The 13,550-nt window shown below is 35.9% G+C and overlaps 1 protein-coding gene, 1 non-coding gene and 1 pseudogene across 3 annotated transcripts; all 3 read right to left on the bottom strand.

Moving 5' to 3' along the window:
- Positions 1-323: 323 nt before the first annotated feature.
- Positions 324-1,220, bottom strand: LOC121257170 (annotated as a pseudogene).
- Positions 1,221-3,461: 2,241 nt separating this feature from the next.
- LOC121258909 lies at positions 3,462-3,564 on the bottom strand. Its single transcript, XR_005939461.1, has one exon. It is a non-coding gene; the product is annotated as a U6 spliceosomal RNA (small nuclear RNA).
- Positions 3,565-7,843: 4,279 nt separating this feature from the next.
- On the bottom strand, positions 7,844-13,201 carry LOC121257167 (pentatricopeptide repeat-containing protein At3g54980, mitochondrial-like). 2 transcript variants are annotated; one of them, XM_041158074.1, is made up of 2 exons: positions 10,258-13,200; positions 7,844-8,090 (listed from the first exon to the last, which is right to left on the bottom strand). In XM_041158074.1, the coding sequence occupies exon 1, from the start codon at positions 12,981-12,983 to the stop codon at positions 10,374-10,376; it is 2,610 nt and encodes an 869-aa protein (XP_041014008.1). In that variant the 5' UTR covers positions 12,984-13,200; the 3' UTR covers positions 7,844-8,090; positions 10,258-10,373. The 2 variants fall into 2 exon arrangements, with proteins under 2 accessions (XP_041014008.1, XP_041014009.1); XM_041158075.1 differs by lacking the exon at positions 7,844-8,090 and adding an exon at positions 9,426-9,645 and having other exon boundaries at positions 10,258-13,201.
- Between the last annotated feature and the right edge of the window lie 349 nt (positions 13,202-13,550).

Genomic DNA, 13,550 nt, shown 5'->3' with positions numbered 1-13,550 from the left:
GAAGCAGGTATATATTGTATACTGTTGGTTTAAGAAGTTTTAACGTGAAGAGGTTACGTAGAGTTGTAATCCTAGTGAACTTTGATGATGAAAGACGTGCATGGCTTGGAGTTCATGGAGGAAAGTTAGTTAGGGATTTTATTATGAAGAGGAATCTAGAATGCTAATAGTGTTTGGAGTCTAACACTCACAAGCTTGGAGTTTAAAAAAATTAATGAAGCCTTAACTCTAGGTTAAAATAAATATAACTTATCTGATAAGCTCTTTTATGGGCTTTAACTCATTTATTGAGCCTAATAAAATTATCCATAATTTATCCCTAAAAATATAGGATTGGGTCGTTACAGCTTGTCTAATGTCTGGTCTGGGCTTGGGACGAGAAAATGAATCATTGTAGAATCAAGATTTTTTCTTTTTGCCGTTGTGCTTCTCTTTCTAATAGATTTGTGTGTGTTGCGATTGTGAGCTAAAAGGGGGGAAAATAGCTAGGTTTTGTTAGAACAAAAACAAAACAGTGATGCTAGGAACAACCAGGAGGTAATCGGCCTTGCGTGGAATTAAAAAGAAAAACAAAAATTAGAAAAGCAAAAAGTAAAAATTAAAAGGCAAAGGACCCATGCCAGTGATGCCACTACCTCTTCATCTTCTTCAGCCTCCACTCGATCCAAGCAACTCAGGCTCTGCAATCCCTTAACATTCCAACTAGGACCCATGTCAAAGCAGGAACAATGCCACCAACGCCACCCTTCTCTAGCCTTTCCGTCTCAATCTCCCTTGCTCTCTCCCTTTCCTTCTCAAGTGCCATTTTTTTTTTAGCACAGAAACGTAAAACATTTTGATTCATGGCAGTTCAAAGAGGTCGCAATATTCCATAGTAACTGACTAAAAGGAGTCAAAATTCTTCAACCACATTTTTCTACCCTCAAGGAGAACTTCAAAAATAGAAATCAATTATATTCTCTCTCCCTTGATCTATTGTTTTCAAGCTCCGACTTTCTTTTTTTGCTAGAGATGATCCAACACACTATCAGCATCTCCTTGAGCACGAATGAATCCACGTAGAGCAAAGGTGGAGTAATGGCCATTGTGCAGCCATTCTCATCCAAATGCCCAACATTGATCTAAACGAAAGCATGGTCCTTTGATGTAATCAACTTGTCTGTAGCCAAATATTTTCTAGGAATGTAAAGCTCAGTTATAACCCCCTCTTCGTTCTACATCTTGGCTTCTGTTTACTGCTTCATCAAACGCTTACCGATCAACGAAGAAGAGATGAGCAAACGGTGATAGAGATGATTGTGGATGTGAGACGGAGAGAAGAAGAGAAAGAATGGAGAAATTGAGAAGCCTCTGGAATGTAGTTCTTTGGGGGGGAGATAGAGAGAAGAGAGAGAGAGCGATGGGAAAATGAGAGTGTTGATGCCGAGAAAAGAAATAGAGGAGAGAAAAATGAAAATAAGGAGATCGACCAAGTGGGCAGCATTTACCCGGCTGTTGTTCCAACCGGTTGTATTTAACATTTTTTAAAATAAATTTGTATAAATAATAAACATTTTTTTTATACCTCTTTTCCAAGTTTAACTTGGACTCTCGGTGATTAAAAAAAGGAGGGGCGCGTAGTGCCCACTGACTCTTCTAAAAGTGTTATCTCATTCATCTGGACTCTGTTTCATTTTGTTTTCTTTCCCCCTTTGAATGAATCACAACAAATATCTCTAATTTTAATATTTAATATATAGATTAAATTTAAAAGTCTAGGAGATCAAATTTTTTTATGGCCATAAATTAATTTTTTTAATGTATCTTTCAAATTTTTAACTTGTTTTTAACAAAAATTCAATTTCATTTAAAAAATTAAGGAACTTAAAAAAAAAAGTTTTGTATGGTTGTCAAACGTGGTACTCCCTAACATGTTTTATGTAACGGAGAAAAATATATAAAATGTCTGATAATATCGATTAAATATAAATTTATATTTGGGAGATTTGTATAAACAATAATAAATATTGTAAAATATATTATATTAATATTTTTTTTCTTGATAGTATACTAGATGATGGAATATCTAATAGAATTGTTAAAGAAATATTTTAACCACAAAAATATTACACAAAAATAAATTGCAAACTGACGTACCTTGATGTGATACATCAGATTATAAAATTATTTTTTATTATAAAGTAAATCTAATAAATTTTATAAAATCATATCAGTTTTTAAATTTACTTTTGCATATTCTCTTTATATTCCTAACAAATCTCAATTACGAAAGAGACCCAATATGGAGGAATGATTAGGAAATGACAAGTATCCATACTAAAATTGATATTCAAGAATAGTATTCTCTCACATGCATAATTATCATGAAAATCATTGTGAAAAATTATGAGAATAAAGTTTGAGTAATGAAGATATAGTTTTAGTATGTTCAAGTATCATGTATTATTTTTTAAAAATGATGGGACTTGTTATTTAAAAAAATAACTTTTTTCATGTAGACTCATTTTTTTAAAGGAATGCGTTGGGTTTGCACGTTTTAAGACTGCAAATATAATTTCTTTAATAGTTCAAACTCATCTATGATCTAAATAGAAACCGACCATAATTCAATGAACAATTTTATATAATCTAATATACTTGTCCTTGTAACATACTCTGTTGGTTTAATTTATAGATACATTTACAAGATCACTATGTTCTCTCTTAGAACAAGACTTTAAATATTTCTTAAAAGGACTATACGGATGAGAATGATATGCCCATTCTAACGTATAATATGAATATATGTTAATTTATAAATTTATTTTTGTAAGATCACTTTGTGATTAAAGCGCCGGCCTTCACTCATCACCCACTAGCATGCACCACATGCGTCGATGGAGAAATCTATGAGCTTTAGATGCCCAACATTTATTAATCAGTCCAATTTTGTTTATCACAATCCATTGATGTAACACTCCATTACAAATCTTCCCCAAACTCTTTTTATTCAAAGGCAACCATTTTGGGACTACTACCAAACAGAAACGTAGAGTTTGGTTAGGGGCAATTGTTGAGTATCCTCACTCCTCAGAAGTAAAAACTGTAGAGTTTTTTCAAATAAATACAAGAGAAAAGTTTTCACTTTTCAGCTTCAAAGAATCTTTCTTTCACCTCCTCAGGAATAGCAGTCCATATGACGCACCTATATATATATATATATATATATATATATGCTCTCATGGTAGAACGACTGAAGACGGCACCCAAAAATTAAAAAGAGCCAAATAGGCTGAGGGTTAGAAATCTCAATCATCACCGAAGATTCAAGTCCTTGGAGAAGATACTGAAGCATGGAAATTGATTAGTGAATCCTTCAAAAGAAGAACAATATTAGCGGCAAAAGATTGAGAGAGTAAATTAACAAGGATGCACTGTCTGGCAGGCCAAAATAACTAACAGACTTTTCTTATCTAGGTAAAAAAAAATTGTACAATTTTTCAAATTGCGCATGTCATCCCTGCGCAGGAGCCATGCGAATCTTCTTTGTATTGGTCCAATTGACAATAACACGTTTCAACCTGTTACAAAGACCATTTATCAGAACGGTATAGGTGACAATGTCAGGCATAATATGGAAAGCATCTCCGAGTAAATTTCGGATGCAATGTGCAATTTACCTTCTCTTAACGTGTCACATACTAGTCTTGAATTTAGGGTATATGAGTAAATTTCCTAGTAAAAGTTTTTCTATTATTATTATTATGATTATAGTTTTATCAGAATTTATATTTACTTTATACTTTTATATAATTACTTTTATGATTTTATTTAAAATTGCTAGAGTTTGTTTTTAATAATGATTTTCTATATTACATCAGATTTACGTTCACTAGGTTTGGTTTGAAATTTAAAGTTTATTTTCTCTATCTCCACCGAATCTTATCTTTTGGTTTTAGCCTCTTAGTTAAACACTTTAAACCACAAAACCGTAGGTTTCATCCCACTTTCTGTCGAATTTGAAATCCTAACCTTATTTTCAGCCTTATCCCTAGCTTAGTAAATTTAAATTCTAGTGGAAACCGACTCTATTAGTGAGTAACGATTTCCACTCCGCACGTCTACACTCTCAGTCACATGCACATCTCTACTCCTCTAAGATTCCTTTTATTTCTCTATCTTCTACACTTATAAATCTGGCTTACCTCGTGTACGAGAGGAGAAAACTCGAAAAACACCGTGAGCCACCCACTTCTTTCCGCAGCAACTCCACACTGCTCAGAGGCGCCGAACCCCCTCTCCGGAGTCACAGAAGGTGCCGACCAGCCCAGCCCCAGCTCAGCCACTCCTTTTCGGTAAGTTGACCGCTGCCAGCCTCCTCTTTTTCCCTCTCTTTTGTTCCGGTCCTACAGTTTCTCTCTCTAAACTCTCTTTCTCTCTCCCTCACGCGGTGCCGCACCACCATAGGAACTCCCAGTCGCGTCGCCAGTCACTCCCAGCCACCTGGAGCCACCGTCGCACTCAGCCCTCTCTCGGTGAGTCTTCCTTTCGCAGAACCTCTCTCCCTCTCTCGAACTCTCTGTTTCCTTGTAATTAAGCCGTGTGTTTCGGTTCTTGTTGAACCCGTGGGTTCTTTTGATGGGCCCTTAGGCCTTAGGCCCTTATGCGCGTGTGTTGAGTTTGTTTTGTTGGGCTCTGGTAGTAATAATAATATGTTATAGGGCTAGGTTGTTTTTACAGAAACTATCCTAATTACTTTAAATGAACTTGTATTTAAATCTGTATTTGATTTTATTTTATTAGCAGTTTATTAATTTTATTGGGCTTTACATTTTTTAAAAGTCAGTTTTTCTTAAATAAATATAGTAGTCAAATGTTATTTTATAGGGATGTTTTGCAAGTATTTTGTTAACATTCATTTGTCTATGTAGTAGAATTTAATAAACTTATTATGTTAAGAATTTAATAAAATTGTGATGTTAAGAATATTTAATAGAGTTTATTAGGTTTCTTATAAGATTTAATAATTTTGTTAAGAAATGAAACTTAGTTTAAGAATTTAGGTTTTATGAATTATTTTGAAATAGTTGAGTATTCATCTAAATTATAAATAAGTATTTTAAGTAATTTAAATACCAAGATTTATTGAATTGTTTAACACTATCTTTTAGATTGTAAATTTAATTAAGTAGGATATTAGTACTTATGTGATTTCAAACCAATTTAGTGATAGTTATTATTTCATATAGGTCTCAAGTTACGAAGTATTATTCAAAAAGAAACGCAGTGATGTAAGTAATTTGATCACAAGTTTAGGATCATCACAGTTCAGTTTATAGATAATTAGTATTCAAGCCAGTTCATTTCTAGCCATTATTTATGAACCACTCATGTCATATGCAAACATGTCATCCAGTATAGCATACGATCATGTCATTCCGCATCATGTTCAGATTCAGAAATTATAATTATGTATGTATCATGTCATGCATCTCATGTGTATAAAACACGCAAGCCATCTTAAGTTCAAGTGTAAGATAAGATAAGATCAGTTAATAAGATGGTCATTCAGATGCATGGTACCAATGCAGTTCAGTTTAGGGTGGATGTGCAAGCCACGAACTCAGTCGTGGTCCACCATAGTATGTCAGAATACTATCAACGGCTCCCCTTGCTGTCGCGAGATGTGGGGCCAGTGCACAACCTCGCACACAGGGTTAAGTGTGTTGGCCAGTCAGATAAATCAGATCAGTCAGATTAATCAGTCAGATCAGTCAGTTAATTCAGTTAAACAGTCATGCATAGCACAAGCATCAGTATGAATAATCAGGATTTTAAACTCTCAGCATGAAAGTTTTTATGAAAACCTTATATTTAGTATGTTTACGTTGTGATAGATTTCTTGCTGAATCTTCGACTCATTTTTGTTTATTTTCATATTTTAAACCACCCAGTTGATGATGATGAATACGAGCAGGCAAGCCAGGAGTAGGAGCATTAAATTTTTGTTCAGACTTTCTAAAATAAAACATGTTTTATTGACATGAGTTTCGTTCAGTTTATTTCATTTAATGTTTTTGGAAGACTTTTTATTAGACCTATTCTACAAAATAAATTGCTGATTTCATTTATGAAATTTGAGATCTCTTGCCGGATTTTATTTTTATGAAAAGTACGTGACACTCCTAACCTACGGGAAGTGGGTGTTACATAACGATCCATCAATCAATGTCGTGTAAGTTTGCAAATCGCAAAGAATATTCTCATTTATCATTTTCTTGTGTGTAAGTCAAAGGCCACTTCCATGTTGTTTAGATTCCTGAAGCCGCTAATCATGATATTGTACACAACTGTATTAGGAGACAAACCAACTTCAGAGTGTTCAGAGAAGAGTTCACATGCACTTTCCATGTCCTGCCTTTTGCAAATTGCATCAATCAGAGTGCTATATCCGATAACATCCAATTCAAGACCCTTATTTTTCATCTCATTCCTCATTTTCAGAGCAAGATCAATATTATTGCTTTTGCAAAAACCCATCAATTATTCCTGCTCTTCTCTCACACGAGTTTCATCTCGAAGCCTCAAGTTTTCAACACTTGCCGTGAGATTATTAATCTGTTCTCGATTGACTTAGGATGTTTGTGATTTCTATGATTTAAGGTTTCTCTGTATTATTGACCTCGTGCTTTCTATGATTTGTTTCAGGATGAATACAAAGTAGAGAACCTGGAAAATGAAGAAATTTGATAAAGCAAGAAAAAAGTGAAACAAAGGCAGTTGAAATCAGATGAAGCAAGAAAAATGCAAAATCAAATGCAGTTGAAAAATACTGTTGGCAATGAGCAATGAGCTCAATGTGAGGTGAGCACGAAACAGTGTACATCGGCGACTTTGGGGACCTTTGACGATGAGCTCACGACTTGAGCACAAGATGGAGAGCTAGGAGTTTTTCCACTATACTGAACGGTTTTCGCTCGCTCGTAGTGGTTTGAATAGTTTTTCAGTTTTTCATTTTTTTTTTTTTGTAAGAAAAGTGCACGTCACTTGCACACTTTTGAGTGTGGCCAGACTGTTAAGATTTTGACTGATCCGCAACACGACTCATAAATTATACTTTTTAATTTTTCCTTATTTTTATATTTTTTAAATATTTTTTAAAAAAATATATATATCAATATATTAATAGTTATTTATTTAAGTAAAATAAAAATTAAAAATAAGTTAAATATACGAGTGATAAAAATAAATGCGCAAATCTACGGGACATACTACCATTTTTCTAATGGAAAACTTTTGAAGAGAGCTACTTACGCCTGAAGTAATATTTATAAAAATAAGATCATTTTATAAAACTATTATGAATTTAAAATATAATAATTTAAAATTTGTAAAAAAGTCATTAAATATGTTATGAAATAATGTTATATACAATCTTGAAATGTGTAATTTTCACGAACTATATTTAAAAAAAATAGAGATTACCATTAAAATAAGAATTCACATGGATCCAAATTTATTCACTTATTTACAAAAAAATAAACACACACATAAATTGTACGGTCCAAAATTACAAATATCATTTTTCTTAATCATTATTATCAATCAATGAACATGTGATCATCACACGTCAGCACAATATTAAAATAAAACAATAATAAAAATAGAAAAACCTCTCAAGGGTGTGAGAAGGTGGGGGAGGGAGAGGTCTCTCCTACTGTCTAAAAGGATAAAGTCGTAAACATTTCTCTATTTTAAACGTAATTAATAATTGAAAATTGATATTTATAATCTCATAATATGCAATTTCGACTTAAAAAAAATGAATAAAGTTCAAATATATTGACATCAGACCAATCAACTATGTAAGAACAGTGTTGGGAAAGAAAAAACAAAGCTTCAGTGCTGGGAAAGAGGATGTTCTTGCTGTTTGCGTCGAGGTCAATTCACGGACAAAATACCCAAGAGTATTGAGTAAAAAATTATCAATCCTGGGGAGAGTGATCTTGCTCCTTCTAATAATGATTTAGACATGTTGTGGGCAGTTTTCTTCACTGCTTTCTGGGTGAGGAAGCGCCATGGCCTTACCTTCAAAATCACCGAACTAAGACCTGCATGAAATTTCGGAAGTTCGTATTTTGTAAAGATGAATAAACAGGCTTACATAAAAAGGACCTATAAACATTCCGAGATAAGCTATACTCAAGTGAAAATTTTGCATTTGTCACAAATTCATACCAATCCAGTCATTTGAATTTTGAACCAAAACCCAGCTTGCAAGACCAGTCAATAAAAGGGAGGGGCGAATAAATGAAATATAGGAAAGCAGATATCAGTACAAAATGAAATAACAGCTTAAAAACAAAACAAAACAAAATTAAAATTTATTCCCATGATTAGGCCTGCAACCCGACCAGCTGTAGCCGGGTTTAGACCCGATCCGATCCGACCCGCATACCTGGAGAGCGCCAAACCGATCCGATCCGGTTTATTCTGGTTGGGTCGAACCCGTCTTCTTCTTCTTATTCTTCTTCTTCATACAGTGCCGTGAATCCATGATGATAGAGTTGGTGTTGATTCATGAGAGACTGTAACGAGGGATCTAAGAAAGTGGAATTCATTTTATATGTGGGAGAAGAGCCTCTTAATGTGAGTTTCTTCATTTTACTTCGTTTTCTCATGAGCCACAACAGATTCTAATTCTGAGAAATACCGTTGTGTTGTACCCATTTCATTTTCTTTAGGTCATATCTGCAGCATGTATCTGTCCTCCACAACAGTAGCCCATTTCATTTTATTTACTCAACGCCGTAACTTATTTTTTCCTTCGTTTTCTCATGAGCCAAACAACAAAAACCACAATATATTCTATTGAAACAGGGACAAAAAAAACCCACAGATTTCAGAAACTTGAAGACTAATTAAACCAAAAAATTAAAAATAGCCAGAGAACTCCAAATCTGTAGAAAAAAACCCACAAAAGCCTTATCATTTGTTAGATCCATGTAGAAATTTCTTGGGAAAATCAAAACTCAAAGGAAAACAAACGAAGGGAAAGAAAAAGACCCGTGAGATTGCATAATAAAATTTCCAGGTCAAGTGTGTCGACATCAAAGCTAGCTTCCAAGTAGTAATCGAAGTGACCAAGAGAATCGACGTTCTTTATAGTTGGCGAGCAAGCTATTCTTCATGCTCTATCGGAGCCAGAGGAACGAGCCAAGAGCTAGGGTTGGAGGTGGGAGGCTATGGTCGAGAGAGTTCTAGAGAGTTGGAGATGGGAGGCTAGGGTAGTGTTCTTGTCTCAAGGGTAGTGTTTTCGGTTTCGACGGGTTGTGTTTCCTAAAACCCGCTATCGGGCATTTGACCCGATGAACCCATCTTTCACGGGTTGGGGAAGTCGGGTCTTTCGGACGGATCGGGCTTACAGCCCATTATGCACAGCCCTACCCATGATTAATGAGATGTTTAAGCCTCAACCAATTCTCTCTCCAGTGCAGGATATAGTGAATACTAAAAACCCTCATTAAGGGTTCTTTTCTTGTGTATAAATCTACAGCCTTTAATTCGAGCCACTTTGCAGGCAACAGTTCCTTCTTTTTTGGCATTCATTTAAGATCAAGAACAACTTTTCTCTCAGCGCTTTGCCATTCAAGTGAGCCTAGGCACCTATTCAATAACACTGGTCATAATCCACTCAAGCATTTCAATATGTAAATCAAAATACACAACACCACCCACTCTACTTTCTACAAACAACGTCAAATTCAATTGCATTACAATTTCCAAACAGATACCTTACTCCAAAATTATGGCAGTTCCTGGCTCTAGACACGCACAACTGCAATTACACGTGATTCAAATTTCCCCACCAATAGCAAACACTGAAAAGGAGAAATCTCCCGTCTGCTTCAGATATATATGGCCAAAATTGTGATAAAAGCAACCAAGACAGTTCTATTTGGACTCTTCTCAGATTTTTCCAGTTGAAGAGAAATCATCCTTTATTTATGCCATGTAAAAAGCTAGAGCTAAAGATTTAAAGAACCCAACTGCATATTTTATCCCGACCATCAACAAGGAAAAGAGAAAAAATTGAAGAGAACTTCAGAATTTGCATCAAAGGAATTGATATTAATAACATGCTTGATTAACATATTGAGATTTCTTTGGTGTATGGAATATAATAATATATTCACACCTAAGATAGACATAATAGAAACTTCAGTGTATATTCTTCCCATAAAGTTTTTTTTTTAAAAAAAAAAGGGAAAATAGTACCTCAAATTTCGGTCTGTTCACCAATAATCCCGGCAAGAGCACAACCCGTCTTTGAAATGGTGGAACCTCTTAGCAACGTCTCCATACGCCATAACCAGTGAACCAATTACTTACGGTCATGAATCTGCAGCAAGAGTATTTATTCCCTTGGCCTTCCCATTCACAAGAATATCGTAAGTATTCTGATCAGGTACAACACCTTTGTCAAGCATCTCATCATGTAGTCTAAAAGCTTCTTGCAGATTCCCCTCCTTAAAGTGTCCAGCAATCAAAGTATTATAAATAAGAGCACTAGGAGTCATGCACTTCCCATGCATCTCTTCCAAAAGCTTATGTGCATTTTCTAGCTGTCCTTTGTTACAAAGACCATTTATCAGAACGGTATAGGTGACAATGTCAGGCATAATACCCTTGGAAAGCATCTCCGAGTAAATTTCGGATGCAATGTGCAATTTACCTTCTCTTAACCATCCATCAATCAATGTCGTGTAAGTTTGCAAATCGCAAGGAATATTCTCATTTATCATTTTCTTGTGTAAGTCAAGGGCCGCTTCCATGTTATTTAGATTCCTGAAGCCGCTAATCATGATATTGTACACAACTGTATTAGGAGCCAAACCAACTTCACACAGTTCAGAGAAGAGTTCACGTGCACTTTCCATGTCCCGCCTTTTGCAAAACGCATCAATCAAAGTGCTATATCCGATAACATCCAATTCAAGACCCTTATTTTTCATCTCATTCCTCATTTTCAGAGCAAGATCAATATTATTGCTTTTGCAAAACCCATCAATTAAGCTCGTGTATGTCACAACATTGGGGGAAACTCCACTTTCATGCATCTCTCTGTATACAGCCAATGCAGAATTGATGGCACCCTCCTTGAAAAATCCATGTATGATGCTATTGTAAGTCAAACACATGGGAACAAAACCCCTATCAACAAAGTTCTTCAACCTATCCCTTGCCTCAGATGTGCGGCCAACTTTGCATAAGCCATTGATAATAGTGTTCAATGTGAAGTCTGTGGGAACAATATTTGCACTTGCCATTTGGTCAAACAAATCAAAGGCATGTTCAGTATCTCCTTTTCTGAAATACCCATTCATCAAAACAGAATACGTGATCGCATTAGGTTTTAAGCCCTTTTCCACCATCTCAAGAAATACACTGTTTGCAACATCCATATTCCCTTCTCTGCAGTGGCCAAGTATCATGTTGTTGTATGAAACTACAGTGGGCACCACACCATTTCTGATCATCTTTTCCCATACACTTTGAGCCTCATTAACCTTACCTTCTTCACAGAACCATGACAAAAGATTATTATATGTGATCACATTGGCAATACCGCATTTGATAGCCTCATCAAACAACTGGGACGCATTTTCAAGAGAGTGAGATTTTAAGAATCCACGGATCAAGGAATTCACATTAAAGACACTTGGCTGGATACCCTTGTCTTTCATTTGGGTGTAAAGCTCGTTGGCCCTTTCCATGTTCCCATTGTTACAGCACCATTCAATCAAGACTGAGTATGTAACCTTGTTTGGTGAGAGCCCAAACTCACCAATCTTATTGAACAAATCCAAAGCACTATTCAGATCACGTTGCACGCAATACCCTTTCATCAAACTTGTTGCCACAACCAAATTCATTGGCTTCCCACAACTCAACATCTCATCCTTAAGCCTCACTGCCTCTACAATATTTCCTTGCTTCACACAAGCCCCAATAACAGAAGTATATGTACCCTCGGAGGGAACATATCCCCTTTCTCTCATTTCCTTCAAGAACCCATTAGCCAAACCCCAATCAGGTCTCGCACAAACTGCCTGAATAGCAATACTGTATGCTGCTGCATCAAGTTCTACACCTGCGGCCTTTGCATCTATAAAATACTCCACCGCCTTCTCAACCTCCCCTTCCTTCAAACACGCACGCATCATCACATGCACTGTATAGCAATCACCGCTAATTCCTTTCAATACCATCTTATTATGCATCTCTCGCACTTCATTGAAAAAGTTTCTTCTTACCAATGCCGTCAAAAGAATATTCATATAGGGTACCCAAGGAGTTATATCACTCTCTATCATTCTATCAAAACAAAGCATAGCATCTTTTATTCTATTGGCTCTAACATAACTATTCAATAAATAATTAAAGACCCTTGGATTTAACCCAAATGTGAACCTTTTAGCACATTCTGCTAAGTGATCGACTAAAACACCCGGGGCGGGATCAGAATCGCCCGAGACGCACTGATTAAGCAAATTTTGAGCGGCTTTATGGGTCGGCGGAAAACCCCCCAAAATGTGCAGCAAAACAAAGAAGGAATCCACACTTTTAACAAAGCCTCGCTTTTTCTCGACCCCTTTGAAGTACTTCAAAGCCAATCTTGGTTTGCTCTTGTGGCTCAGAAGAATGTTTATCACGTGGGTTTGAGTCAAAACCGAGTTTTGAGAAATTTCTGCGGCAACGTCTACCTGTTTGGGTTCTAGGGAAAAAGCTTTGATGGAAACTTCTGATTCTGTGGTGGGTTTCGCAGGAAAGTTAGATTCTGAATCAATTTCCTGGGGACAGTAGGCGTTTGGATTAGGATTCTCTGAAGATGGAGGCTCTGAGATGGGTGCTTTATTGGGAAGTTGTGGCTGCAAGCAGAGAGATTTAGGGTTTAAGAAGGAGCGGGTAAGGCATGGAGAAGAAGTGATTGAAGATCTCATCCTTTGAGTGGGATCGCACAGCGAGAAGATTACGAGCCAAAACCCTGATACGTTGAACTCAAAAGCACAGTTCAGATGTCTTCACTGTTGTTTAGACAAGGCTGGAGCTTGTCAGCATGCTCTGTGTGCCACAATCGGGTGACATTTTGCAACCTTATCTGGGAATTAAAAAAAAGTGAAGTTTCAGATAAATATAGATAACATTCTATCAAATAAGATTGCTCACAAAATCTCCAACTTGGATTGCATCAGATTGAACCATCTTTGGCTATAATTTGACCAAACAGCCTCAAGCGTTTGCCAACCAAAGGATCATCACCGATATAAACATTTAAATGCTTTCTAAGAACATGACAAATGGAAGAGTAAAAGCTTACAGACTCTGTAATTACCATCTTCACTCGAGAAATTATGGCAAAAACAAAAGCAAAAGAGGATTAGAAAAAAAAAAGATAATGACTTCAACAGAGAATCTTTGAACATCAATGATAATGACTTCACTTATTTTCTCCTGAAAAAAACTGTATTGAAGCATGCAAAAAGGCAGGGGGACAAAAAAGAGGATTG

The sequence above is a fragment of the Juglans microcarpa x Juglans regia genome, chromosome 3S, assembly GCF_004785595.1.
Source record: "Juglans microcarpa x Juglans regia isolate MS1-56 chromosome 3S, Jm3101_v1.0, whole genome shotgun sequence".
NCBI classification, from domain to species: Eukaryota; Viridiplantae; Streptophyta; class Magnoliopsida; order Fagales; family Juglandaceae; genus Juglans; species Juglans microcarpa x Juglans regia.
Note: the sequence above shows the minus strand (reverse complement) of the source record. Positions and strands in the feature narration are given on the sequence as shown.

Excerpts from the sequence above, each read along its gene's own strand:
- LOC121257167 (XM_041158075.1), bottom strand. The coding sequence starts at position 12,983 with ATGAGATCTTCAATCACTTCTTCTCCATGCCTTACCCGCTCCTTCTTA.